This window comes from Protopterus annectens, chromosome 4.part1, assembly GCF_019279795.1.
Source record: "Protopterus annectens isolate FY-2018-M chromosome 4.part1, PAN1.0, whole genome shotgun sequence".
In the NCBI taxonomy this organism is placed as follows: domain Eukaryota; kingdom Metazoa; phylum Chordata; order Ceratodontiformes; family Protopteridae; genus Protopterus; species Protopterus annectens.
In genome coordinates this window covers 957,802,650-957,829,370 of record NC_056734.1, presented here as the reverse complement: position 1 = coordinate 957,829,370, position 26,721 = coordinate 957,802,650, and the positions used below count along the sequence as shown (strand labels likewise).

Here is a 26,721-nt window from a genome sequence, read left to right as displayed (position 1 = left end):
TTTGGGCTGTGCTGAAGACAGATATTCAATTTAGATTTTAGGCAGAATTTTAGCAGATGGTTTCCTAGTGGTTTCCTGTGTTTTAGACTCTTGTGGCATCTCAGTTTCTGTACATTCTAGAGGTCTCTTTGCTCAGAAAATAAACCTTAATTACATGCTTTTTGTTGAAGCCATAATTCATCTTTAAATTGGTATGGCTTCTTGCCCTCTATTTTTGTTATTTTTGTTACATGCCATTACATGATATGCCAGGAAAATAGCAAGATTAATCTTCATCTTCTTTCAGGGCAGCCATGGTGGTGCAGTGGTTAGCATTGTCACCTCACAGCAAGAGGTTCTCTTGTTTCGATCCTTGGCTGGGGTGCCTTCTGTGCGGAGTCTGCATGTCCTCCCTGTGGTCACGTGGGTTTCCTCCGGGTGCTCTGAACCTTCTTTCAGCTTTTCCTGATTAGGAGTCGCCACAGTGGATCAGCTGTCCGCTCATGATTGGCAGTGGACTTTTACAGTGTCCAGTTGCCAGCCCGGCACCCAACCTTCGGCAGAAGGCACACACACTCACTCCTAGGGCCACTTTAGAATGTCCAATCCACCTACAGCATGTCTTTGGGATGTGGGAGGAAACTGGAGCACCCAAAGGAAATGCAGACTCTACACAGAAGGCACCCCAGCCGAGGATCGAACAGGAGAACCTCTTGCTGAGAGGTGACAACGCTAACTGCTGCACTACCGTGGTTGCCCGAAAATAGCAAGATTAATATACAGCCATAATAGGAAGGCAAAATTAATAAATGTAATCAAGACACAATAGCAAAGACACTGTGCATGCAATGTTCAGTGGCATCAACAAGAATAGCAGATACTGAGATACCAATAATACTAATGATAACCATGGATAATAGAGCGGATGATGATCGGGTCGCCGACCATGTGATCCCAACACGGATGGCGAGAAATTAATTTTGGCCTCCACATTGAGAACACATATTATATAGTTATGATTGGTGATTCGATCATAATTCTTTGTAAGTGCATGGAGATTAACCTTCTCCATGTACTACAAATTAGTCAACAGTAAGGGTACAAAAAAAACATGATATGTTGCACTCACTTTGAAAATGGGAAAGGCTGTCAGCTATGCCATTTTCTTTTCCTGGAACATGGTGGCTAGTAAGCACAAGTTAATCTGTAAATGTAGGAGAACTAGTAACCTAATCACAGAATGCATACACCTAAACCTGGATGACCTCTTATTAACGGCCTGTATCACTGCTAAGTTATCAGAGTAAAAGGGAATTCTCTTGTTAGTGAAATCCTCTCTCCAAATTAATGTGGCAATCCAAATGGGAAAAACGTTTAAAAAAGGTAATGTCTGACTTCTATCCTCATGCCAGGAGGCAGGCCATTTTGCTGTAAACCATCTCCCTTGGAGATAGCCTCTCATGCCTATACTCCTGCTGCATCAGTGGAAAGCTGCAGAAAAAACCCACAGACTTTATCAACATATTACCCCATTTAAATTCACCAAAAAAGTGTTCCACAGGTGAAGGTCTTCCCTGATCCTGCTGGTAATCTCACCCAATGGTGTTTCAGTTTTCCCCCTCCCAACAGTTTAGATAATGATCAGAGGAAAATCCTTCTCAGAGCAATGGCCCAGCAGACAATGTTTAGCAGACCGTGAAGCCGCATGATATCACCAGTGCAAGCTTTGCACACACCCCACATCTTGTGAATGGGTGACCTGAGCTGAAGGAGTTTATCAGTGGGTAGCCTGCTGAGGATACCAGGACATCATTAAGTAGACCAAGAAATGTTATAGGCTGAGAGGGATTGTGTACTTTTTGCTTGACCTTTGGGACTCTCATAATAATTGCACAGTTGAATGAAAATATTAATGTCCTCCAAAGCCCTTGCCCCCACTTCAGCTACTATCAGGTAATCATCTAGTTAATGGATAACTTATTGGCTGGTGGCCCTTTGTTGTCAGCACTAGTTCAGGGTGGAGTTGAATGTTTCAAAAGTTGTGCAAGCTAAGGAGCAACCCATGGGCATGACAGTGTCAAAAAAGAATTTACTGCAAATTGAAATTCCATCCAATCATCTTCTCTGATGGAAAGGAGAAGGAAGGTGCACTGAATATCTAGCTTGCAGAACCAAGGGTCTCAGAACTCTCTGATGGCTTGTTCAGCCTGGTCTAGAGATGAATAGTGCTATTTGTATATAAAATCATTGATGGAATGACCAGATGGGTGTGAAAGATGGTGAATCAAGTGATACTCTCCAGCATTTTTCTTGGGGACGAGACCTATGGGGATAGCTTGAAAGTAGGCAATGAGGGATGAGAGAACAGGCCTATAACCCATTCCACTAGGACCTCTTTCTTTGATTGACCCTATAGCCTCATATTCATTGCCCTTTATAGAGGAACAGTTCTTGACTACATTAGAATCCAAGGAAACCAAGGACCCAATGAAGAAGAGAGTAGCAAAATTTTGATCAGAAAAGAGCCTGATTTCTTACCAGGATAATCTGAAAGCAGAGCAGTGAGCCTTTCTACTCTGATGGGGTATGTGATGGCCTAAAGCCATAAATGACCCTGTGAAAGATTACCTCTTTTGCCATGAAAATGGTGGTGTTGGCCCCTGGGCAGGGCCTCTGGCATCTAACCAGAGCTACCATCATTAAAGAAGGGGGTGCCGTTCATGGGTGGGTTGGAATGTACTGATTTTGACCACCATCTGGATGTGGGATGCCCTTTTCCACAAGAGGAGCAAAGGTGAGAGATCCTGTAGGTAGATCATGGACATTAACTCTTGTTGAAAGCCCAACAAAACTTTATTTTTGGTGGGGTATCAGCAGGGGGTTGGCTTTTCAAGGACAGAAGTTATTCCATCATGACACTCAGCCAGGTGTTGGAGTGTTGTTGATCGCAATGAATGTTCCTGTCTGTGGCCTCTGATCATAACAAGCCCAGCCCCTACCCCCATCATGAATGTGATAAGCTTCCCTAATGCAGAGACTATAAGCTAGCAGTGGATCCTGGATCCTTTTTTTATTATGATGGCCATGAAAACCATGAACTCCAAGCCCTACCTGTCTCAGCTTCTGGTGGTAGACCTGGCTGTGATTTTCTTACCAAGAGCTGCAAGTGCTGCAGCAATGTCCTTGGATCCAGTGTTATCAGAGTCAATAGTTGTCTGAACACCTTCCATGTCAATTAAGTCAAAGACATCAGTAAAATCACCCAGAACAACCTTCTCCTTAATATTCTCAGGAACATTAGTGGTGATATGAGAACCCAGCTTGACAGACCTGGGAGAAATGGGAGGCTATGAACTGTGATTATTAAAGTCTTGGCCAATAGTCTTGTAAGTAACAGCCAAATGGAGGAATCTGATTCAACCAGGGGACCTGGGACCCTTAGGAAGGACCTGTCAAAATGATTGGAGTGGAAGCAAAATTCCTCTCTAAAAATAGGTGGAAAATCCTCACCCTTCCCTCCTCAGATAAGGAATCTAAAAATCCAGATAAATATTCTTCTATTACTTGCTCCTAACATCCAGGGGGAACCTTCGCCTCCTCATTTCCTTCTGGTTGTTGAATGGCCTCTAGAATTGATATTGTGTTATCAGCAGAGCTTTAAACATCTTTATCATCCTATGCCTGTGCTTTATGGCTGCATTTGGTTCAGCCAAAGGCTCCACTTCTAGGGAAGGCCGAAGTCTTCTTTTGACACTCAAGCTTATTTCTTATCTATGTGCTGCCTCAAGGATGAATACTGCCATCTATCCTTCAGCACCTGTAAGGAGAGAATTACTAACATTAAAAGAAAAAAGAATTGCAATCTTAAGAAAATAGTGACATATAAGAAAGCATGATAACCACTACAATGGAATCCAAAACAAAGACAGTATCTATGATTCTCACAAAAAGGGGGGGGGGGGGCATCCTTAACAAACATCAGCAATTAACAAGCTACTTCACAGGTAAATAGGAAGTTACTAGGCTAGCAGCCCTAGACCTCTTACAAGCCTAGCCATGTTAATCCCAAGTTTTCTCAATTGTCCTTGGTTAGATGGACGTAATTTTCAGAGCAAGTCTGTGATAGGCACCAACTACCACTGTTCATGAAGGACATGGGTGCCCCTGGGATTGAATTTGTGGGCTCCCATCCATTGTCCAGGTTGCACTTGAACTAGGTCAGTGAGGAGCTCTGCTTTATGTGAATTGGAAATTTATTCCAGAGTAGCGGCAAGCTCTGGGAGATATATCTGTCTCTCCAGCATGTTCTGTTAATGTCACAGGCTAGGTTAAGATCCCTAGAGCAAGTAACTCTTGTCCCATTTGACCTGCAGATGTGCAGCATATTCATCAGGGCAAGTCCAAGAATTCCGTGTAAGTCAGGCAAAAGTCGCCTCTCAGCAGTCTGTACTCAAGCTATATTTAAAGAGATGCCAAGTGGATCCACTTGAACCTGTTGTAGATTACTTAATAAGCAGCATGGGATGTTATCTGGTCCCATTGAGGCAGTGTTTTTGCCCTTGGAGAGCACAGATGTGACCTGATCTCTACAGATACTAGGCAGAGGACTGGTGTCAGGTAGACTTTGGGGTATGGCTGGTGGGGATGGGGGGGTGAAGTTTGCAACAAATCTGTCAGCTAGCAGGTTGGCAATTTTCTCTGGTATAGTATGAGTGGTACCATCTACTACCAGTTCAGCACATAGCTGGGCATCCACTTTTAGATTCTGGATGTAGTTAAAGAATGACTTGTGATTATCCTTAGCTAAAGATGGTATTTGAGCTTCATAATTAGCTTTTCTGATTTGCTTATTTAAGCGGTGGAGGGAATTCTTGCTCTGCTGAGTCATTTTCCTCTTTTTCTTAGACATCAGTTTCTTCCATTTGTTATATAACCTGTTTATACTTGAGGTCCACCAGGGTGGCTTGTTTTTTTTGGTAGGACCTGGTTTTAATCTGGTCAGGTACAGCCAAGCCTATACTCTTGCTTATGTGTTTATACAGGGCATTTGTATACACTTCTGCATAGGAGTCATTGTTGTTTGTGATTGCAAAGAGTATAAAACTTTTTATACCATCACTTAGTTGGCTATAGTTTGCTTTGGAAAAGTTTTTTAGTTTTTTTCTCCTGTGGTGGTGACAGGTTCACTTGTTACTTCTAACGAGAATGATTATGGCCGAACCTTACAAAGGAGGGCATCACACAGGGGGGTGCAGTGCCCCCCCCCATGTTAGTGAGTACTTTGTCTAGGACATTTGAGCCCCTTGCAGGCATGCAGACTATCTGTTCCAGAGCATTTGTATTGACAAAGTCCAGGAACCTCTGGGCGAGCATGTTTGTGCTCATGCTTGGTGCCAGAGCCATGTGCTCAAGCTTAATGCCAAGAAATGCATAGTTATCCCCTTTGGGAAAAACCATGTACCCATGCATTACCACATAGGTGGCAGTAGACTAAACACCAAAAGTGTGATGAGAGACTTAGGGACACAGGTGGACAGTGGTCTCACCTTCGATAACCACATTGCCACAACAATCAGGAAATCCTTCTATGTGGCACACCTCATCACTAAGGACTTTTCATCAAGAAAAAAGGAGGTCATTGTCCCACTATACTCAGCCCTCATTAGACCCATTATAGAGTACAATGTCCCATTTGGTATGTACCTCACAAGACATCTGTAACAGCTGGAAAGGCCGCAGAAATACCTCACTAAAAGAATCACAGGCCTAAAGCAGATGCCCTATACTGACCGTCCAAAAAACTCCAACTATACTCTGTCGCATATCGTCTACTCAGGGGTGAGCTCTGCTTAACATACAAGGCCATGTCAAGCCCTGAGCTGTTGGACATGCTCCACTTAAAGAAATCCCAATCCCTCAGAGCCACACACTCCAGGGATCTAAACCTTGTCATCACAATGAACAAAACATGTTGGAAGGATAGGTTCCTGACCCAGAAACTCCCCTACTCTGAAATAGACTGCCTATACATATCAAGCAAAATGCCTCCTTGGTGCTCTTCAAAAGGAACCTTGACAATTGGATGGGAGATAGGAAATTCACCCCAGGGATCACATCAGTAGCCCTGCTAGACAGGGGTCCAGGGAAGTAAATATTGTGGAAAGAAATATCCAGGGAATTGTTATGGCTAGGCTTATATAGGTCCTAGGGCCGATAGCTTAGTACCAACCTATGTATGTCACCCAGTCGATGGAAGGATAGTTGAAATCTCCCATGACTAAAGTTTGGGCTGTATGGCTTGTGACTCCATTAAGTCCATGTAGATGGTGTGCTTTTCTTGGTTCATGGTCGGGAACCTATAGCTAGCAATGATGTGGTAGGGTATTTTGCCTACAGTTAATTGGACATGGAGTAGTGTGAGACAGTCTTACTGTCTGACCAGTCTTGAGGTGTAGTTGGCTGAAGATGGATGGTTCTTTCACTCTCATTTTGAGGTCTGACCGTGTGAAAGACATTGTAGCCTTGCATGGCCGGGGTGCTGTCCTTGGCCTTAAACATGTATCAGTGACCGCACGCACATCAGCATTTTCTAAGATGAAGAGGGCTTCCAGGGAGTGCATTTTATGTTTAGATGTCTAGCATTAAGAAGCAGAACCTTGAGTCTGTCTTGAGTGGATTTTGCTACGTCGGAAATTTTGTTGTTTTGACATTGCCTAAAAAAGACACTTTGCGGGAGGCAAGGTCCTTTGCCAGTAACCCAAATTCCTAGAGGAGACAGGTGCAGACCTTCTCTGGTAAAGCAGCATGGCCTGTCGACCATGTCTTCCCAGACTGACAGACACTGGATCCCCTTTGACTGACTCCACTAGTTAAGCCAATTGTTGAAGTCCATCATTTTTTGTTTATATTGTGTCTTCATCCTGGTGAAGGTAGAATTCTGCTTAGGACTATGGACACACCAGTCTGGGATATATAATCTGAGAGTTCAGTCATGTCTCTCTTCATATAGTCCAGGGAGATACGTCTCAAGTCATTCACTCCAACATGGAGTTTGACAGAGTCATAACAGTACTTGTTTTTGAGTGAAATGAGTGCATGCATGATTTGTCAGATCCTGGCATCTGATAGGCAGCTGACTGTGACCTTCTCCTTGTCCAGCCTGGTGAGGGGGACATCTGTGTGTCTCACGATGGAGTCACCTATGACCAAGACATTTTATGTATTTTGCCTTAGTGGCTTGTTTGTTGAGACACAGGTGTGTGTTAATATGCATAGCAGTTTCTTTTTGCTTAATGATGAGTGTGGGTAGTGTATGTTTGGGAGATCTCTATTCTTTTGGTAAGCTTTTAGTGATTACCTCCACATATGTGGATTTATGCGCGTGACCTTATTTTGTGTGAGAGGTGAAGTGTGTGTGCTGACAACCTGTTTGATGTCCAGTTTGTTTTTACTTGAGAGAATTCATTGCAATTCCACAGTGCATTTGCATCTCTGACATAGGGTGTTAGTTTGCCTTAGGAAAAAAATGGTTTTCAGTATACATGAAGCAATTGCTACATAGGCCACAAGATGCTCATATCAATCAAGCTGGCAGGAGATATGATGGGGATGATAAGTGTGAGAACTCTGCTAAAAGTGCAACTGAGTTGCCCTTTGCTCAGCAGGGAAGTGTGGGGGTTCTACCAGAATGTCTGTAGGGAAAAATAATGTTCCCAGTTGTTTGCTTCTATACAGGGCACTGCTAAGCCCAGTTGCACGGTGTGCAGCAATGGGCAAATGCAAGGCTTATATACAGGTAAATTTAAACAGTTTTTAACACAAACTACCAATGGGAAAGCCCCAAACTGAGTCTTTCACCAGCAGTACCCAACTCAGATGGGTCCTGAGCTACACACTTCTGCCACAAGGGTACAGGGAGGCCCTCTTAATATAAAATGGCTTGTTTAAGAGCACAGTTATACCAAACAGTCTAGATTTAGCAGGTCTAAATCTTGTCTATGATATATAAGGCAGTGAAACACAATTTCAAAGTGCAGAGTAAAAGGCAGTCATAAAGAGAAAAATGAAGCAGTAATTCAGTTAAAGCAGTTAACAAAGCACAGTGCTGCCTTAAAATATATTTATTTTTCTGTTTTTTTTTTTCCGTGGACACCTTGGATTTCAGTTGAGATGCAATCCAGACCTCTGGCTAAAGTTGCCAAATGTTGAGCAGCTCAGGTAAACACAGGGCTTATATATGGACATATCTAAACAGTTTTAATACAAATGCCAATGGGAAAGCCGCAAACTAAGTCTTTCTCTAGCAATCCCCAACTCAGATGGGTCCTAAGCTACGCACTTCTGCCACAAGGGTGCAGGGAGGCCATCTTAATGTAAGATGGCTGGTTTAGAGCATGGTGATACCAAATAGCCTACATTTAGCATGTCTGAATCTAGCCTATGCTAGGTAAGGCAAGGAAACACAATTTCTAGATGGGTAGGAGTAGGGAGAGTCACTTAAAAGTTAAAGTGATTATCACCTACTGTGTCACTATGAACTTGTGTGATGCAGTTCAGAAAGTGCAGTTACCATACTCTGCCAACTTCTGCTGGTCTAGGCTTCATCAGTAATGAAGGTATGCAAACATAACCCAGACAGATTCCTAAGTAGAGTACCATGTTATATGCAGGTGTTAGCTATGGACCACTGATTCTCGAAGTATGGATTGTGTGCCAGTCTTCAGCTATGCACTGTCCATCCAGCTTTTGGTGTTACCAGATGTGGGTCTTGGGGTACAGATACATCCTGTCATGCTGCTGGAACACAGCAGTGGCAGCCATCTCCCGTTTAACATACTATTAGTCTGTTCTGGTGTACTTATAAGTGCAGGGTGTATCTGTTGTGACTCTGAACACTTATTCATCTGATACTTAATGACCACAATATATCTATACTTTATCTGTATGTAGTTCAACATCATATCATATCATATATATATATATATATATATATATATATATATATATATATATATATATATATGTGTGCGTGTGCATGTGTGTGTGTGTGTGCGTGTGTGTGTGTGTGTGTGTGTGTGTGTGTGTGTGTGTGTATTCACTGACTTTCCACAGACCAGGTGGGCTAATGCAATGATTCTGCCGTGACCCAGGCCAAAGCAGCAGTTACAGCTTGATTCTGCCATGACCCAGGCCAAAGTAGCAGTTACAGCTTTCATGAAATGCTGAATTACTGTAAATAATAGTTACACAGTAGTAGACAGCCCATTGAGAATCAACATTTGAAAAAAAGAAACAAGCAACAAGACTTAATATATAACATTGAGAAGTATATAAAGTAGTAAGGAATGTACTGCTTTATTAACAAATGTAGGCAAAGAGCACTATATATAAATCTAATGAGCAACAATTTCATGCTTTGAATGTGATGGCATATGCATGCTGCCTATGATGTGTTTTTAGCTACTGTAGAAGCAAGAGCATTTGTACTCAACTGTAAAAATATGAGTTTGGTTCTTTTTCGATATACTAAATTTCATAAGTTTTCCGATATTTTGGAATAGTGAATTCCAACCTGCAGATGCAAGCTTGGAAACTGCTTTTTCTCTAATCATTTTAATGAAGTGTGGGCCTACTAGTGAAATTATACTATCTGAAGCTGAATGAAGGAGATATAGCAGTTATCTCTGAGTTCAGCTGCTAGTAGTGGGTCGCAGAAACAATTTAGCAAGTTGTAAGTGAAGCAATTCATTACCAAATTTATCCTGGCAGTTACTGGTAATCAGTTAACTTTTTTCCACGAGTTACAGTGATGCTGACTTTGGCCCCATAGGGATATAAATCTACATTAATGTATCTACTGTCTCTTGGATGATTTGTGCGGCTCTGGGCTGAGGTCAGTGCAAACAAAATTAAACAATATGCAGTTCAAGGCATTATCAGGGATGGGAGGGTGGCCTAATGGTTAAGATATTTTCCTTACAAACACAAGGTGCAAGGTTTGAGTCTCACAAGGAATAATTGGCTAGGTTTAAAATGGCTTGCAAGGGCAGCTAGCTTAGTATGAACCTATGAATCATTTGTATTCTGAAGCTAGTAAATTAGAGTATTTGTATGCTAATTTTAGTTGGTTAAGGGCTACATTTATGATTTTTGAATGAGTGGTGCATTTTATATTTTGGTCCAAGATCATCCCTAGATATTTCTGTTTTGTTACTATTGACAAATATTTCCTAGTTGATAAGCAATGGTTAGGAAAGGGTTTGTTTTAGTCTTCTGTGTGATTTGAAATGCCACAATAGTTTTTTTTACAGGTAGTTGTATCTCAGTTAGCCAATTACATATTGAATTGAAATCCTGTTGTATTTTGTCTTGTATTTTTGGAAGAGAGTTGTTAAAGCTGAGTATAATGATACCATCTGCATAAAATGTGCACTTCAGGGTAAGCAAATGAAAATAAATGTAAGGTTATTGATCAATAATGAGAAGAGGAAGATGTCTAGGATTGAACCTTGTGGCACCTAGGCTATGAACATTCCATTTTCTGAAATGTTTCCACCATGTCTATCCATGAATCTCCTTTACTGTGGACAAGAAAAAAACAGGGTTCTGTCATTAATGACAAAGCTTGTTGTTGTGTCTTTCGGCTTTTCCTGGTTAGGGGTCGCCACAGCAGAACTCCAGTCAGCTAATGATTGGCAGTTGATTTTTACATGCTGAGTTGCCAGCCCTAACACACAACCTTCAACAAAGGTACGCGCATTCATGCATGTCTCCATGCAGAAGACACTGTAGCTGAGAGTCGAACCGGTCAGCATCTTACTGTGAGGCGACAACGCTACCGCAGCACCACCACCGCGGATTTTTAATGACAACGCTTGTAAATACCTTAAATAATAGAGTATGGTTGATTGACCCAAAAATGTGCTTTGGGTTATTATTATTAAATCATTATTATTAAAAAAATATATACATGTGTCACAATGGTCTACAGTTGTATCATCTACCAATATATTGAGTGTCCATCATAATAATCTAGGTTGCAGGAATTAGTTTTTGTCTGACTTACCAGTGTTAAGAGTCTGTATAGACTCTAGCACTTGTTTTGAGGGGCTGACTTTAACACTTTATATATTACACTGGTGTAAGCTACAAAGCAGAACTCAGTAACTTACTAAAGCAGTATTCCTATAAAACCCTGCCATTCTTTAATATTACATGGAAGCAAATATTGCTAAGATCACTGCTCTGAGAAGAGTATACAGGCAGGGTGCCCTCTTTCTCTTTTGCTGTTTGCTTATACCTAAAGCCATTAGCAAGGAAAATACGACTCACAAATTTAAGGCTATGACTGGTATTATAATCAAGAAAATTTAGCCTTATGTGCAGATGGTACTTGATACTTCTACTTGATAAATGCAGAAAAAAGATATTTCACTGTTGTGGAACATTATGAAACGGTCTCAGATTTGTTTCAAGATTTAAAATAAATGAAGGTAAAACAAAGGCTACAGTTATGCTCTTACACCATACTTCTCAACCTCTTAGCTCAAGAAATCAAGACAAAGCCTAAAATAATGGGGGTACAAAGGCCCAAAAAGAGGAACAGATTTTAAATACTGCTCTTATAAATTTAGAAATTTGCTAGAATAACAAGATTTTGTTAGCATGCATTTTCTGAAGAATATGAAGTCTGAAACCCAAACATATGTCATTATTTAGTGACTTCAATCCTCCATGATTTGCGAGGAAACTATAAATTTTATGACAAACAGACCAAAAATATGGGGCAAAAATTCTGGACATTTTGCAAACTTCTGGACAGTTGAGGGCTATGTCCCGCATATAAAGTTCGAAAGCAATACCCATATTTACAGGGAGAGGAGATGAAGTGCATAGGTGTATGCGCTAAAAGGGGTTCTGTTATAGTAGCTATGGATATGCGGGAAGAGGTTAAACAAAAGATAGCACAAAAATTGAGAAGCTGGGAGTTCTTGACTATGGATTTGGATAGCAAGGCAAAATCAGTGAACATGTTTTTAGTCCTTTTAGTATTGTATACAGGTCAGGCATATTTTTATCAGCCAGAGAAGTTGTGGACCATAATTAATAATGAATTGAAGAAATTTATTTTGGAGTGAAAAGGGCAAGAGTTAAATGGGATAACTTGCTTCTCCCTATAGAATAAGAGCATCTTACGTGTAACTGTTTTTGTCCATGAGCATAATATCAGGATGGTGGTGCTTCAATGCTTAAATAACCAGTCCCACTATCCCCAGCCATTCCAGTGGTCAGCTCATTGAAAGACTGGGATCACTATTCCAACTTCACTCCTGTGCTCGATCTAGATGGAGCCATCCACCAGTGACCAGGCTGACAATGGTTATTATCTGTTATTTAGAGATACAATAACATTCTAAAAATGGTATAAATAATAATAGGAAAAGCTTGCCGTAGTTGATTGATAAATCTGTAGACAAGTCTGTGGTCTGAGTGAGTTGGTTGCTGTGTAACAGGTGATGGCTTGTTGGCTTTTTGGAGCAGTTAGGGAATGGGAGGTGCTATGTATCTGAGAGGATGCTTGAAGTTTTCCTGATGGTTAGTGTAGGTTCAGGTTCTCCATTTAATGAACTTCTCTGACCTTGGGTGTTTCTTGAATTTACACCAGGCAATATTTGGTTTTCTGTAATGGCTTTTCTAAGTTGGTAAAAGCATATTTTGAGTCTGTTCCTTTTTGGGCTCATCTTTAACTTAAGATTTGTCAGGTTTACTGTAGTGAGCATCCCCTGTTGGTGGGATCCATATCCTTGAGGCATGTTGCTGGTGAGATGTTGTCTGTTTGCTTAGGCTGTATTCATTGTTGTTGTCATCCTGGCTTGTGTACAGCTAGGGTTGTGGCTGATCTTTTGAGCAGGATGTTGTCCTTGTTCTGTTGCTTAGAGGGCTTGGTTTCATCACATTTGAATCCTTAGCTGTCTCCTATATTTGTAAATGGTCAGACACTTGCTTTATGCATCTTTGAAGTTTGAACTAAATGTTCTGGAACTCCTACAGCTTCAGTGCACCCAAGAGGTTTTCCTCAAAATATAGAGCTTGCACAGCAGTGTTCCAGGCTTAGAAAGTCACTGGATTTCTCCTCCTTCCACTGACATAATACAAAAAAGTCAAAAGGAAAATATTCTTCTATTATCAAGATAGGGGAAGTTAGGTACCTCACCACTTCCATGTACTAGTGGTGACTCAGGCTAGTGTTGCTTAATCCTAGGGTTTAAACACAAACCTGCACTCCGTGGAAGCACTCCTCACCTTGGGAGGATGCTGACATCTGTGCAGTTACCGAGACATGGTTCAAGGCCGCTGACAGCACCCCAGCTGTGCAAGGCTACAATGCCTTCCATACTTTCAAACCTCAAAATGAGTGTAAAGGAACCAAAGGTGGAGGCATATCCATCTTCATTAAAACCAAATACATTTTGAGACTGTCAAACAGCATGACTCAATTGAACTGCTCCATGTCCAATTAATTATTGGGAAAGTACCATAACACAGCATTGCTAGCTATAGACCCCCCACCATGAACCAGGATAAGCACAGCACCTACCTTGATTTACTGGAATCCCTCACCATACAGCCCAGCAACTTAGTCATGGGAGATTTCAACTATGTTACCATAGACTGAGGGCTATACATGAGCAAAAACATGCTCTTGCCCAGAGGTTCCTGGACTTTGTTAACACAAATGCTCTAAAACAGATAGTCTGCACCCCCACCAGAGGCTCTAATGTTTTGGACATAATACTCACCGACATGGGGGGGGCGGTCACAGTACTTCCCCATGTGTGATGCCCTTCCTGGTTAGGTCAGACCACAAATCAGTCTTGTCTGAAGTAACTACCAGAACTGGCACCCTCACAAGAACAAAAATTATAAAAAACTTCACCAAAGCTAACTACAGCCTACTGTATGGTATAAAAATCATCCACAGTCACAGACATCAGTGATCACTATGCAGAAGTGTATGCAAATGCCCTGTACATACACTTAAGCAACTGCATAAACTCTGCTGTATCTGATGGGATCAAAACCAGGTCTTCCCATAAAAACAAACCACTGTAGTGGACTTCAAGTATAAACAGATTATATAGTAATAATAAGAAACTGTTGTTCAAAAACAAGAGGGATATCACTCTGCAGAGGAAGAATTCCCTCCTAAGCCTAAACAAAAAAATCAAACATTTTGTAAATGCTTCTAAAGCAAATTACGAAACTAAAATCTCATCCCTAGCTAAAGATAATCATAATGCATTTTAACTACAGCCGAAGTCTAAAAGGGAATGCCCGGCTATCTGCCGAATGGGTTGCAGATGGGATCACTCATAGTACACCGGAAGATATTGCCAACAAGCTAGCTGACAGATTCAGTGCAAACTTGACCCCCCTATTCCCACCTACCATATCCCAAAGCATACCTGACACCAGTCATCTGCCTAGTATCTCTGTATAACAAGTCATCTCTGGGCTCGCCAAGGCCAAAAACATTGCCTCAGTGGAACCAGATAATATCCCAGGTTGTTTAGTAAACAATCTAAAAACAAGACCTAGCAGACCCACTTGGTGTTCTATTTACTCACAGCTTGAGAACTGGCTATGTTACTGCAGAATGGAGAACAACAACAGCAATCCCCCTGCACAAAGGGAGGGGGTCATCAAATGACCCTGGTAACCACAGACCCATAAGTCTAACCAGCCTCATCTGCAAGGCCATGGAAAGAATTATCATGGACCTTATTAACAAGGACATAGGCGACTTTCAAACGCTGGATCCAACCCAGTTTTGCTTTGTTAAGGGTAGAGCATGCTTACTAAACCTGGTGGACTTCTTTGAGAATGTCACCAAAGCCATGGACAAAGGTAAGACAATGCACACAGTCTATCTCAACCTTGCCAAGGCTTTCAACATGATTCCTCACTCTGGCATTGTTGATAAATTCTTCCAGCTAGGGATTAACCCTTACATTACTAGTTCAGTAGACAATTTGCTCACCGACAGAACACACTGTGTCAAAAGTGGTTACTTCTCCTCCAGCAGTAGTCTTGCTACCAGTGGAGCACCACAGGGTCTGTGCTGGGCCCCTTACTGTTTGGCATCTATTTCTCAGAAGTCCAGGCCAAAGCAGATGGACTCTGGCTTACCAAGTTCACTGATGATTGCAAACTGGGAGCAATCATTGAGTCCCCCAGCAATGTCAACATATTACAGGAAGGGCTAACACAAATTAATGATTGGTGCAAAAGCCATGGTCTAAAACTAAATGTAAAAAAATGTATTATTATTCCCCATGGCAAAATTGAATTCCCTTCAAATTACAATATTGACAGCAGCCCCCCTGAGTTCCAACTCAAGTGGCATGAGACTTGAGACACAGGTTGATAGCAATCTGAACTTCGACCACCAAGTTTCCACAGTGGTAAGGAAAGCCTTCTACATAGTACACCTCATAAGCAAGGGCAGAGTATCCAGGTAAAGGCATGTTATAACTCCACTGTACTCTACCCTCATCAGACTACTAATAGAATATAACACACCCTTTTGCATGTACCTCACCAGACACCTGTACAGCTGGACAGACCTTAGATGTTTCTCACTAAGAAAATCCAGGGACTCCAAAGCATGACCTATGTGGACAGGCTGAAATCCCTGTCACTTTAGTGAGAGGTGACTTGTGCCTGGCCTATAGGGCAATCTCTGACCCTGCCCTGATAGAACTACTGGACATTCGCAAGTCAAATGGCACAATAATCACTCAGTCTAGGGATCTCAGCCTAGCTTGTGACATTAACAGAACATGCTGAAAGACAGATATGTCTCCCAGAGACTGATGCTTCTCTAGAATAGACTTCCTATTCATGTAAAACTGAGCTCCTCACTGACCCTATTCAAAAACAACCTAGATAATTGGATGGGAGACCACAAATTTGCCCCTGGGATGGCACCCATATCCCTCATGGACATGGGTAGCTGGTGTTGACACAGACCCACTCTGTTTATAAATTTGTTCTGTGCACTACCCAAAAATAACAAATGGGAATACTTGGGATTAACATTGCTAGGCTTGTAAGGGCTCTAAGGCCACTAGCCTAGTAACCTCCTATGAAACTATGAACCTATCAGCAGAATTATTTACTGACATAAACACCATAGTGCCTGGAATAAGTGACTTATGGATCCCAGAATATTTAAAAAATAGTTATTAGTTTTATTTGCAAAAAATCATATATATCCAGTTCAAATTTAGTTGTCTTCTAGATTGCAAGGAATTAAATGTATCAGGTGGCACATTAATTTGATACTTAAAAAAAAACCTGGAGAGATCTGCCTTAATGTCTTATGGCATTGTGAAGAAAATGCTTTTAAAATTGTTTCCCGTAAAGCTGTTTCTTCATGATGTGTTTGTGTATGCGTGCATATAGATTTCTTGGCATTCATTTATTTATTTACACAATTTATTGATGATGTGCAGTCATAGTGCACAGAGTTAAATATTATTGTGTAGTAACTAAAACATTTGTCTATTATTTTCTCTTTTAAAACATCTGCCCTTGAACCATGTGGGAAATTATGTTTAATTATTTTCCTTTTCTTTTTACCTGCATATAGGTGTGTGTGTGTGTGTGTGTGTCTATGTAAAACTTTCAATGTTTTTTCTATTTTTTTTTACTGCTGTTTTTGTAGAGCTCCAGTTTCAAGTTTCCTTTCATATGTATAGTATCGAGACTCCACAGTCAGCCTTCAGTGATGACATTTTGTTTTGTTTTAGGGTGACTCAGGAGGCCCACTCACTTGCCAGAACCATGAAACACAGCAGCACTTTCTGTATGGAATCACATCATGGGGAAATGGCTGTGGGCAGCAACGAAAGCCTGGTGTTTATACAAAAGTTACAGCATTCACAGACTGGATCACTCAGCAGATGAAACGTAACTATTGCTGTAACTTTTATAAATCTTACACTGATTTTTTTCATGTCACAGTCGAAGTACAACCAGCCACAGAGATGCACTCCTTTAACTTGAGGAGAATGGACTGTTTTTAACTGTATGCCTGCTAATTCTTCTTCTTTTTCTCAGTTAGGGGTCGCCACAGCGGATCACCTGTCCGCTCATGATTGGCAGTGGAGTTTTACGGTGTCGAGTTGCCAGCCCGGTGCCCAACCTTCCACAGAAGGCACACACACACACACACACACACACACACACACACACAGACACACACACACACACACACACACACACACACACACACACACACACACACACACACACACACACACTCACACCTAGGGCAATTTAGAGTGTCCAATCCACCTACAGCATGTCTTTGGGATGTGGGAGGAAACCCACACAACCACATGGAGGACTTGCAGACTCTGCACAGAAGGCCCCCCAGCCGAGAATTGAACCGGAAAACCTCTTGCTGTGAGGCGGCAATGCTAACAGCTGCACCACCGTGGCCATTGCTTGCTAATACAAAGTGCATACACTCTGTTCCTGTTGCACTTTCTTAATTTGACACAGTACATTTATACAGCATAACCAAGTAGCACATCATGTTTAAAAAATAATAGTAGGTGACTTCATCAAGTTTCCAGACAATTAAAATGGTGGCGGCAATGTTGTTTTTACTTAAAAGTTGCCACTAGAAAGACCTTTTCAGAATGATCAATAAGAGAGAAGCTTAGCATGGAAATACAATGAAAACTGGACAATACTGTATAATTCTCAGAAGCCAAACTCACTGAGCGCTCAGTTTCTATTCCTCCCACCATCAGTTTCTATGTTCTTTCACTCTGCAAGGCACCATGTCTAAAGAAGATAATGAGCATCACTGTCAAAGGTTTATTCCTAGGCTACAAACCACCAACTATAGCATGCTAGGTCAATCCTGTACTGTCTCACTATGAGTTTACATTACATTGCATGTATGCAGGCAGCTGTTGCCATGGAGCTGAATACTAGGTTGTAGCAGTCACTTTTCACTTTGTCAGTACACTGTAAGAACAGTGCTTGACACAGTAATAAGAGAATAAGCAGTTTGTCACAGTGACAGGTGTACATATATATATATACACACACACACACACACACACACACACACACACACACACACACACACACACACACACACACATATACAGACTTATATATATATATATATATATACATATATATATATATATATATACATATATATATATTATTGAGAACCAAAGAAAGTGTTGTAGATTATTAGGCGAGACTCTCTAAGCCAAGGTATATTACTTAATTGATGGTGATGTGGTCCCATTCTCAGGGCCAGCTGTATTTGCCTATGTGCATTGTGATCTGGTTGGAAACCTGCCCTTGCTCAGTGTTTTTAATGTGTGAGGTCAACATGAGTGGTCAGCAGTTTCTGCATCTTTGTGGTATTCCATTATCAGCAATGAGTCTGCTTTTCATTAATGCAGCACCCTTCTAACAGGAAGCAGATAATATTGAAATGTAGTGGCTGTGTGTACCAAGCTTTCTCTGTCTGATATTAATCCTTGGTGTGCCTATCTATCTATCTATCTATCTATCTATCTATCTATCTATCTATCTATCTATCTATCTATCTATCTATCTAGCTGTCTATATAGATCTGTCTATCTAAATCTATCTAGTTGCTTTTGTTTGCAGGGAATGGTTGATTTGTATGATTCCCCCTGTATGCAGAAGCCTGAGGAGAAAAGCTCCAGAAATGAATTACATTAAAGGAAACATTCAAAACATGCCTGTATCATTTGGTGACAAATTGTATATAGAATGAGCAATGACATATTGAAAACCATACAGGTGGGTGGTAGCATTCTTTCATTGTCTGAATAAAAGGATTTTGATAGAGGTCAGAAAGATACATGTATAGTACCATGACAGCAACGTGTTATGCATCTTTTTACAGAGAGAATTGCATGCTTTGATAAATGGCATTTAGGTGGTGATCAGACAAATGAAACAACTACATGATGAGACAGCAGCATGACGTAGTCCTGGCTACATCAAGACTATCACTTGAGGACAATGTCCACAAAAGGGATCTACCTAAAGAAGATAACTCATTAGGGATGAGGTAGGTAATATCTATTTTTAACAGACAGGTCCTTTTGTAAAGGGAGGTATAGTTGTACTGAGAGATGATAGCACCAAAATGGAGGGCTTAGTCTAGGATGAAACTGCATAAGAGTATTTTGTACAGTCTGATAATTAAAGAGGGAGAGAGACCCATGTAATTTCACATCACTAACAGATGATGTAGCACCTATGAACCTATAATGAATATGAGTTGTATTATTATTAAAATGATTGTATCCTGGGGGATGAGCATTGGGGTCTATATTAGAACATCAAAGTTTCAAAACTTCGAATGTTCTAATATCAACCCTATTCATCGAAAGCTGAAAATATTGAAGCAACAGAAAACCAAATTTTTTCCTAGGGAAAGAATTTGGTTGTCTGTTTCTGTTGCTTTGGTATTTTCAGCTCTGTGGTGGAAAGTTACGGGTCGGGTTCAGGTAAGTGTGCGATTGAGTGCGGGTTAAGTTAGTTAGAGTTAGGGTACTGGTTAGGTATGTGTGCGATTGTATGGACATGAGGGTTAAGGCAGGGTAGGTGAGTTAGGGCTAGGGAGTGGGAGAGGTGAGTGTGTGATAGTGACGGACCTTAGGGTTAGGGTTAGGGTTAGGGTTTGGGTTAAGGTAAGTGGATAGTTAGTGGTGTGTGTATAGTTTAGTGTAGGGTTAGGTGTAAGATTTTAGGTGTATGTGTGTGGATTGCTGTTTGCTTGGTGTGCTTGTGTTGTGTGTATCTGTTTTGGAACAGCAACTTTTTTCCCTAGGAAAAAATTTGCTGTTCTATATGTTCAATGTTTTTCGCTTTCGCTGAATAGGGGTTGATATTAGAACATTTAAAGTTTTTAAACTTCAATATTCTAATATAGACCCGAGCATTGTTAAAACCATAAGTTACTGAAGTAAATTATAGGACTATCTTGGATCCCAGATATCTAACATGGGTATACCACTGGAATAGGCTTTCATGGCTGGAACCCCAGCCGGTTGATGTTTTACTTTGAAGGCTCTTTTCAGTTGTGCATTGATAAGTAAGTTTTGGAGTTCTAGCCATTGTATTTGTTTGTTTTTTAAGAACATTATGGTGATGAGTATTAAAATTTAAGTCAGTTTGAAGTTTGGCAATTTTATTACAGTTTTGTTCTTGCTCTTGTTTGGACAACTGCCCACACTGTAGATTTATAAATATATCAGTATTCCACAGATTCCAGAGATTCCACATGGCTGTTCAACAAATTCCACAATTCCAACAACCCCCTTTATTAAGTATGAAGCAAGTTCTCACAACCCTGTCAAAAGCTAAGAACACCTTATGCCTAGGTCCTGATAATATGCAAGGTAGCCTTATTACTAGTGCCAAATATGACCCACCTGAACCCCTACTTAACATCTTTAATCTAAGCCTCTCCAGTGGTTACTTCCATTAAGCTTAGAAAGCAGCCACTGTGATGCCATTACACAAGAGTGACCTAACCATAGGCATGACTTTAGACTTGTTAGCCTCAGTAGCCTCATATGTAAAGGTATGGAGTGTATTATCTCAGATCTCATTAATCTGGATATTAAAGATCTGTTAACCCTGGATCCTCACCAATTTGGCTTTGTCAAAGGCAGGTCTTGTCTCTTTAACATAATTGATTTCTTTGAAAAAGTAACCAAAGCAGTACATCGTGGTTATGCAGTGTATACAGCACATCTGGTCTTAGCTAAGGCCTTTGGCACTATTTTCCATGCAGGCATTATTGACAAACAGGTAGATTTAAATATAAATCCTTATGTTGTGTGGTGGATAGCTAACTGGTTGTCTGACAGAACCCATGTGGTTAGGGTTGCAGGTGCCACTTCTGATTGCAAAAACGTTACTAGTGGAGTACAGCACTGCTCAGCTTTGGGCACTCTACTATTTGGCAACTATTTCTCAGACCCCTTTCATCCACCGACTCACAGTTGGTCTAGCATGGCTTAGACCATCTTAGCAACTGGCAAATGTAACACATACCGTATGGGTGGCATAACACTAATTCAGACACTGTTGTAAGGGATCTAGGCATTCTTTTCTCAAAAATTATTTTTTATTTTTAAAATACATTTGAATGAATTCCATAGTATTTATACATAATATCTTAAATAACTATGTACACTATATTAGCCTGACACTATAACAGATCTTAATGTATACAGTTACTTTATAAGTATAAAGTAGCACCAGAGCACTCTAAGGCGACTGGAGCACATGCAAAATCCAAGTTCAATGTTGCAGTGAAATTCAACCACAGAAAAATGTGTATATCAGAAGTTTAGAAGTTTATTAGTCGCACATAAATTAATTCAGGTTAGTGCTTTTACCCCCACGGGCTTCTTCAGACCTATTACACTTCACAACAGAAACTAACCATATTTAAATTAAATTCTTTATGACATCATTAATTCATTAATTGCTGTTGTTAATTGTTAGTTAAGAATATCATTACATAACAAATTAACCTGGGGGCATTCATATAAAAAAATCAAAGTATACATGTATAATAAGAAAAATTTCTAGTATAAAAATGAACATGAAATATGTATAAAATATATATAAAAATATATATATAAAATACTGTACATACATTATGATTTAAAAGACACTATATAAAACTATATAAAATACATATACATTATATAACTGGTCAGCTCTAAAACACCTCCCACTTGATGAGGCAGTTACCCATTTCAACAACACATTCCTTCAAATTCTTGAGCGTCACGCCCCCTCTCACTTAATTAGAACAGGATCCAGAGCTGCTCCTTGGCTTTCTAAAGAAAGCAAGCAAACAATGCTATTAAGGAACAAACTATGGACAAAATGGAGAACTTACTAAAAACCCAACTGACCATCAAAATTTCAAATACCTTAGAAATACTACAAAAAAACTCACCCTTCTTGATAAAAAAAAATGTTACCTCCAATATCAAGAAAATCAAAATCATAACCCCAAAAAATTCTGGTCAGGAATCAATAAACTGCTCCATCCAGGGAATTCCAGAACACCTACTCCAGCTAACTTAGCTAACATAATAGCCAGTACATTCAACAACTTCTTTTCTGAAACAGTCACCTCTCTAGCAAAGACCATGGTTCCCCCACATCCCTTCAAAATACCTCTCCTCATAACAACACCCCCACTCTAAAATTTAGTACAGTCTCCACAACCTATATTCGCAAGCTACTTTCAAAACTGAAACCATGTACTCCTTCAGCCGACTAACTACCAGCTGAATATCTGCAGCTAGCAGCAGAAGTACTAGCATACCCAGTCTCCATCTTAATTAACAGAACAATAACCAAATCTACTATTCCTTCCTCCTGGAAAGTCTCCCATATCATTCCACTGCACAAAGGAGGAAACACTAATGAACTTTCTAATTTCCTTCCTATAGCCTTACTATCACCACTATCTAAAATTATGGAACGTTGTATACACCATCAACTTTTAAATCATCTTCTTCATAATAACCTATTGGCAGACTCCCAACATGATTTTAGACCTTTCCATAGCACTTCCATTGCTCTTCTCTCCTTTACAGATTCTATCAACAAAAATCGCAATAACAACCTATTCTCCTCTGCTTTATTTCTCAACCTCTCTAAAGCCTTTGATATGGTGAACCATCAGCTTCTGCTAGACACTGTGAAATCTCTTTCCCTTGACTCTTTGGCATTGTGCTGGTTTAACTCATATTTGAAAGACAGCCATTTATCCTCTCAACTCCCAGTCACTATCAGGGTCCCCCAAGGATCCATCTTAGGTCCCCTTCTCTTCTCCATATTTATAAATAACCTGTCTACTTCACTCCCAACACCCTCATGCATTCAGTATGCAGATGATTCAACACTCATCTGCTCTGCTGTATCTCCAGCTGAACTTCATTCTTCCACCCAAAAAGTCTTTACAGCAGCAGAAAACCGGTTCCAACATATCTGTCTCCTCCTTAATCCTAAAAAAACAAATTATTACTTTTTTCTCCAACCCTTAAATCTGCCCCTTTCTCCTTTTCTATTGTCTCTGACAATGGCACTATCATTACACCTGATTGTTCCACTAAACTACTAGGTTTTACAACAGATAATCAACTAAACTTTGATTCCCACATTGACCTAACCATCAAAGCTGTTAATAAAAAGATAGATGCCCTCTATAGACTTAAGCCCTTTCTTACAGCAACTACCAGGGTGTCTCTAGCACAAACTCATCTCATCTCTACATTATTGTATGCCTCTCCATCCTATATCAACCTATCAAAATCTAACCTTCAGAAACTTGCCACATCCTACCACAGCATTGCCATGTTAGCCACAGGTTCCCAGTTTAGTACCCATCATTGTGTTAACCTCAAAAAACTTGGCTGGCTTGAACTTCAAAATCTTATTCTTCTACATCAATTAGTTATCACCCATAAAATTTTCCATTACCCTACTTATACACCCATACTTAACAACCTTGTTGCCCCTTACAGGAATTTTATTTCTCTTCGCTCAGCTGACAAACTGCTAGTAGTTTCTCTCAAATCACACAATAAATCTGGTGACTCCCTGTTCACAAATGTTGTTGGCTCGTACTGGAATAAACTTCCCACAGAACTGACTACTTTAGGCTCATCACAACTTTTCAAGAAACAATTAAAGAACTATTTCAAATCACACTGGCTTTGCCCTTGCTCAAATCCTGACTGACCACAGCATCCAGCTTTCATTATGGTTCTCTCCATTACCTGTTGTTATACATCCATCTCTTCTACTTGTCTCTCCCACTAGTACTACCCCTCCTCTGTAGCTCACCTAGCATCCACATGGATATTCCTATTCCTATAATGTCACTTTCTCTTTACACTAGATATATTACTGCAACCTGTCATTTCATCTATTATTTAAACCTGTATGTTGCTTCCTGCTGTGCAAATCTGGTTCTTAAAACTATAGCCTGGCACAAATGTTTATCATAATTGTTAATTCTGTAAATATTGTATAAACTCTATTGTTTGTTATTATTTTTATTGTGTTTTACAATTCCTGCTTCTGCAAAGAATATGGGATTAGCGATCCTAGCTGTATTATTTACCTGTTAAATTGCTTCTGTACTGTCACTATGCTACGTTGGAATAGTTTTTTTGATTTTTATATTTGTCTCTTACTGTGCTGTTTTATGTTATTTACTAGTATATATAGTGGAGCTTTTCTCCTCGGGCCTCTGCTGAAAATGGACATATATCCAGCCAGACTAGCCCGGTCAACAAATGTAAAATAAATAAAAAAATAAATAAATAAATATAGTATAATATACATTCTATCTAAATAAATTCACTATTAAAAAGTTTTCATCTGGCAATAAGCCTTCTATTTTTCAAGGTCTGTTTAATAGGGACCCTGTCATTAAGTCTGGGTCTCTGATCTGCCCATAGCATAATAATCCATCTAGCCTCTATTCTTTCTGTATAATTCCTGACGTCCCCACCCCTAGAGTTGGGAGTGTTAATTTGTAATACCTGAAAATTAAAGTTATGTGTATCATCTGTGTTCATTACATGTTTCAATAAAGCATTATGAGGAGATCTTATACGTATACTATACAAATGTTCTCGTATCCATTCATGTAGGCGTCTATCGGTTTTCCCTACATAAAATGCATTGCACGCTGTGCACCTAGCTAAATAGATCACATGTTGTGTTTCACAATTAGCTGTAATAGTAAAATGAAATTGTCTCAGTGTGATAGGTTGTACAAAACAAGTATCATCGGACACAAATTGACAATAATTACATTTGTGACAAGGTCTAGTGCACTGTGTTATGTTGACCTCTTCAGATGTAAATGAACCTCTAGGATAGCAAAGTAGTCTATGCAAATTGAACTTATTTCTGTATACAAATGCAGGCTTTCTCCTACTATCTCCTTTAACCTAGGGTCTGTTGTTAGGACTCCCCAGTTTCTATAAAAGATTTCTTTCACATAATTAATATCTTGTGTGTAATTCAAAGAGATTCTAACTGTAGGTTTACTAGTTGTCACAGTACTATCTCGAGGTATCTCTAGAGTTCCTCTTAAGTCTAAAGAACCTGAAAAATATGGTTGTGCAGACTGAGCTCTCAGCTGATGTACCCATTCAATCCCTAGATTTATCTCATCTAGTGTATACGATCTGGAGATTAGCCTCTCACGTAGCTGACATAACTGATTCTCAAACCCTTCATCTGTTGGATTCAGTCATGATGCTCATATAGCTTGTCCTCTCACTATGTTATGAAAGACAAAGCGGGGATGCATACTACTTCTGTGTAGTAGGGAGTTCTTGTAACACAATTTCCTGTATACACCAGTGTTGAGTAAACCACTGTCCAACCTCTCTATGTATACATCTAGAAAGGATATCCAATTATCTGATTTCTCCATTGTAAACTTTAACAAATGGGTCAAAGAGTTAACTTCACAAAAGAACCTTTGTAATTCATCATCAGATCCTGTCCATAAAAGAAAGAGGTCATCTACAAACCTAACATAAAAAGTAACATGTCTCTTAAAGCTATCCAGTAAAAATAGCTTTTCTCTCTCCCAAACTGCCATTACTAGGTTGGCGTAGCTATTGGCACAGGAAGTGCCCATAGCCACGCCATCCCTCTGAATATAAATGGCGTCATTAAACATGAAAATATTATTTTCTAAAATTACCTCTAACAGTCCACTAATTAATTCAGTCTGGGACAAGGTATAATCAGTGTTCACCCTTAGACATCTCTGTATACTATCTATTCCATATTTTATTTTTATTTATTTTACATTTGTTAACCGGGGGTGTCTGACTGAGCCGAAAAGGCCCTTTTTCAGCAGAGGCCCGGGGAGAAAAGCTCCACAAAGAAAAATTACAGACACATTTAGTTATTTAGACATAATCAGTATACACACAAATTACAAGAGACATGTTTTTACAGTGGTATGCGGCACAAACAGTTACAGTGGAGAGAACAATCAAAAAAGATATTAATTTTAAAAATAAAGGTAAGTAATAGATTTGTGGTGTACAGCTGAACTTTGGAATGTAGGTAGAATACATACATAGTACACAGGTACAGTACATACATTGTAGATTAGCCAGTGTTTGTGAGTAAGATTGAAAAACTATTATAAGTTATTGGTTGGATATTACTGTAAAGAGTGATTGTACATCAAGGGTTACTAATTTAAAATGTGTGTCAGTGGGTAATACAGTCACTCTATTATAAAGGTCCAATAAAAATTGTTTTGTGTCCCTCAAAATATGACTAAAACTATCCACAACCTAAGTTGTTTCTCAATGTACAGGGAAAGAGGTTCTGTGACCCATTCTCTCCCTGCCACGATAGGTCTCATGGGTGGATTGTGTGGGTTCTTAAAGACATTGGGTAACCCTTGAATAATAGGAATCAATGGATTGTCTACAGTAAAACGTGTATAAATTTAAGCTAATAACCTCACTCTTAAATAGATCTTCTAACATATTTCTAATTCTCCTAATCCATGTCTCTACTTCGACCATGGATACTATGGAGTAGAACTTACTGTCATTCAACATTGACCTCATACTATCATCA

General features: G+C 39.9%; 1 protein-coding gene across 1 annotated transcript in view; it reads left to right on the top strand.

The window, feature by feature from the left end:
• The window catches only part of PRSS56 (serine protease 56), a 2,212,799-nt gene that overhangs the window by 1,313,956 nt on the left and 872,122 nt on the right, over positions 1-26,721 (top strand). Inside the window, exon 8 of the mRNA XM_044070672.1 lies at positions 16,794-16,953. Within this exon, the coding sequence (XP_043926607.1) occupies positions 16,794-16,953 (160 nt within the window). The remainder of the gene's footprint in view (positions 1-16,793; positions 16,954-26,721) is intronic.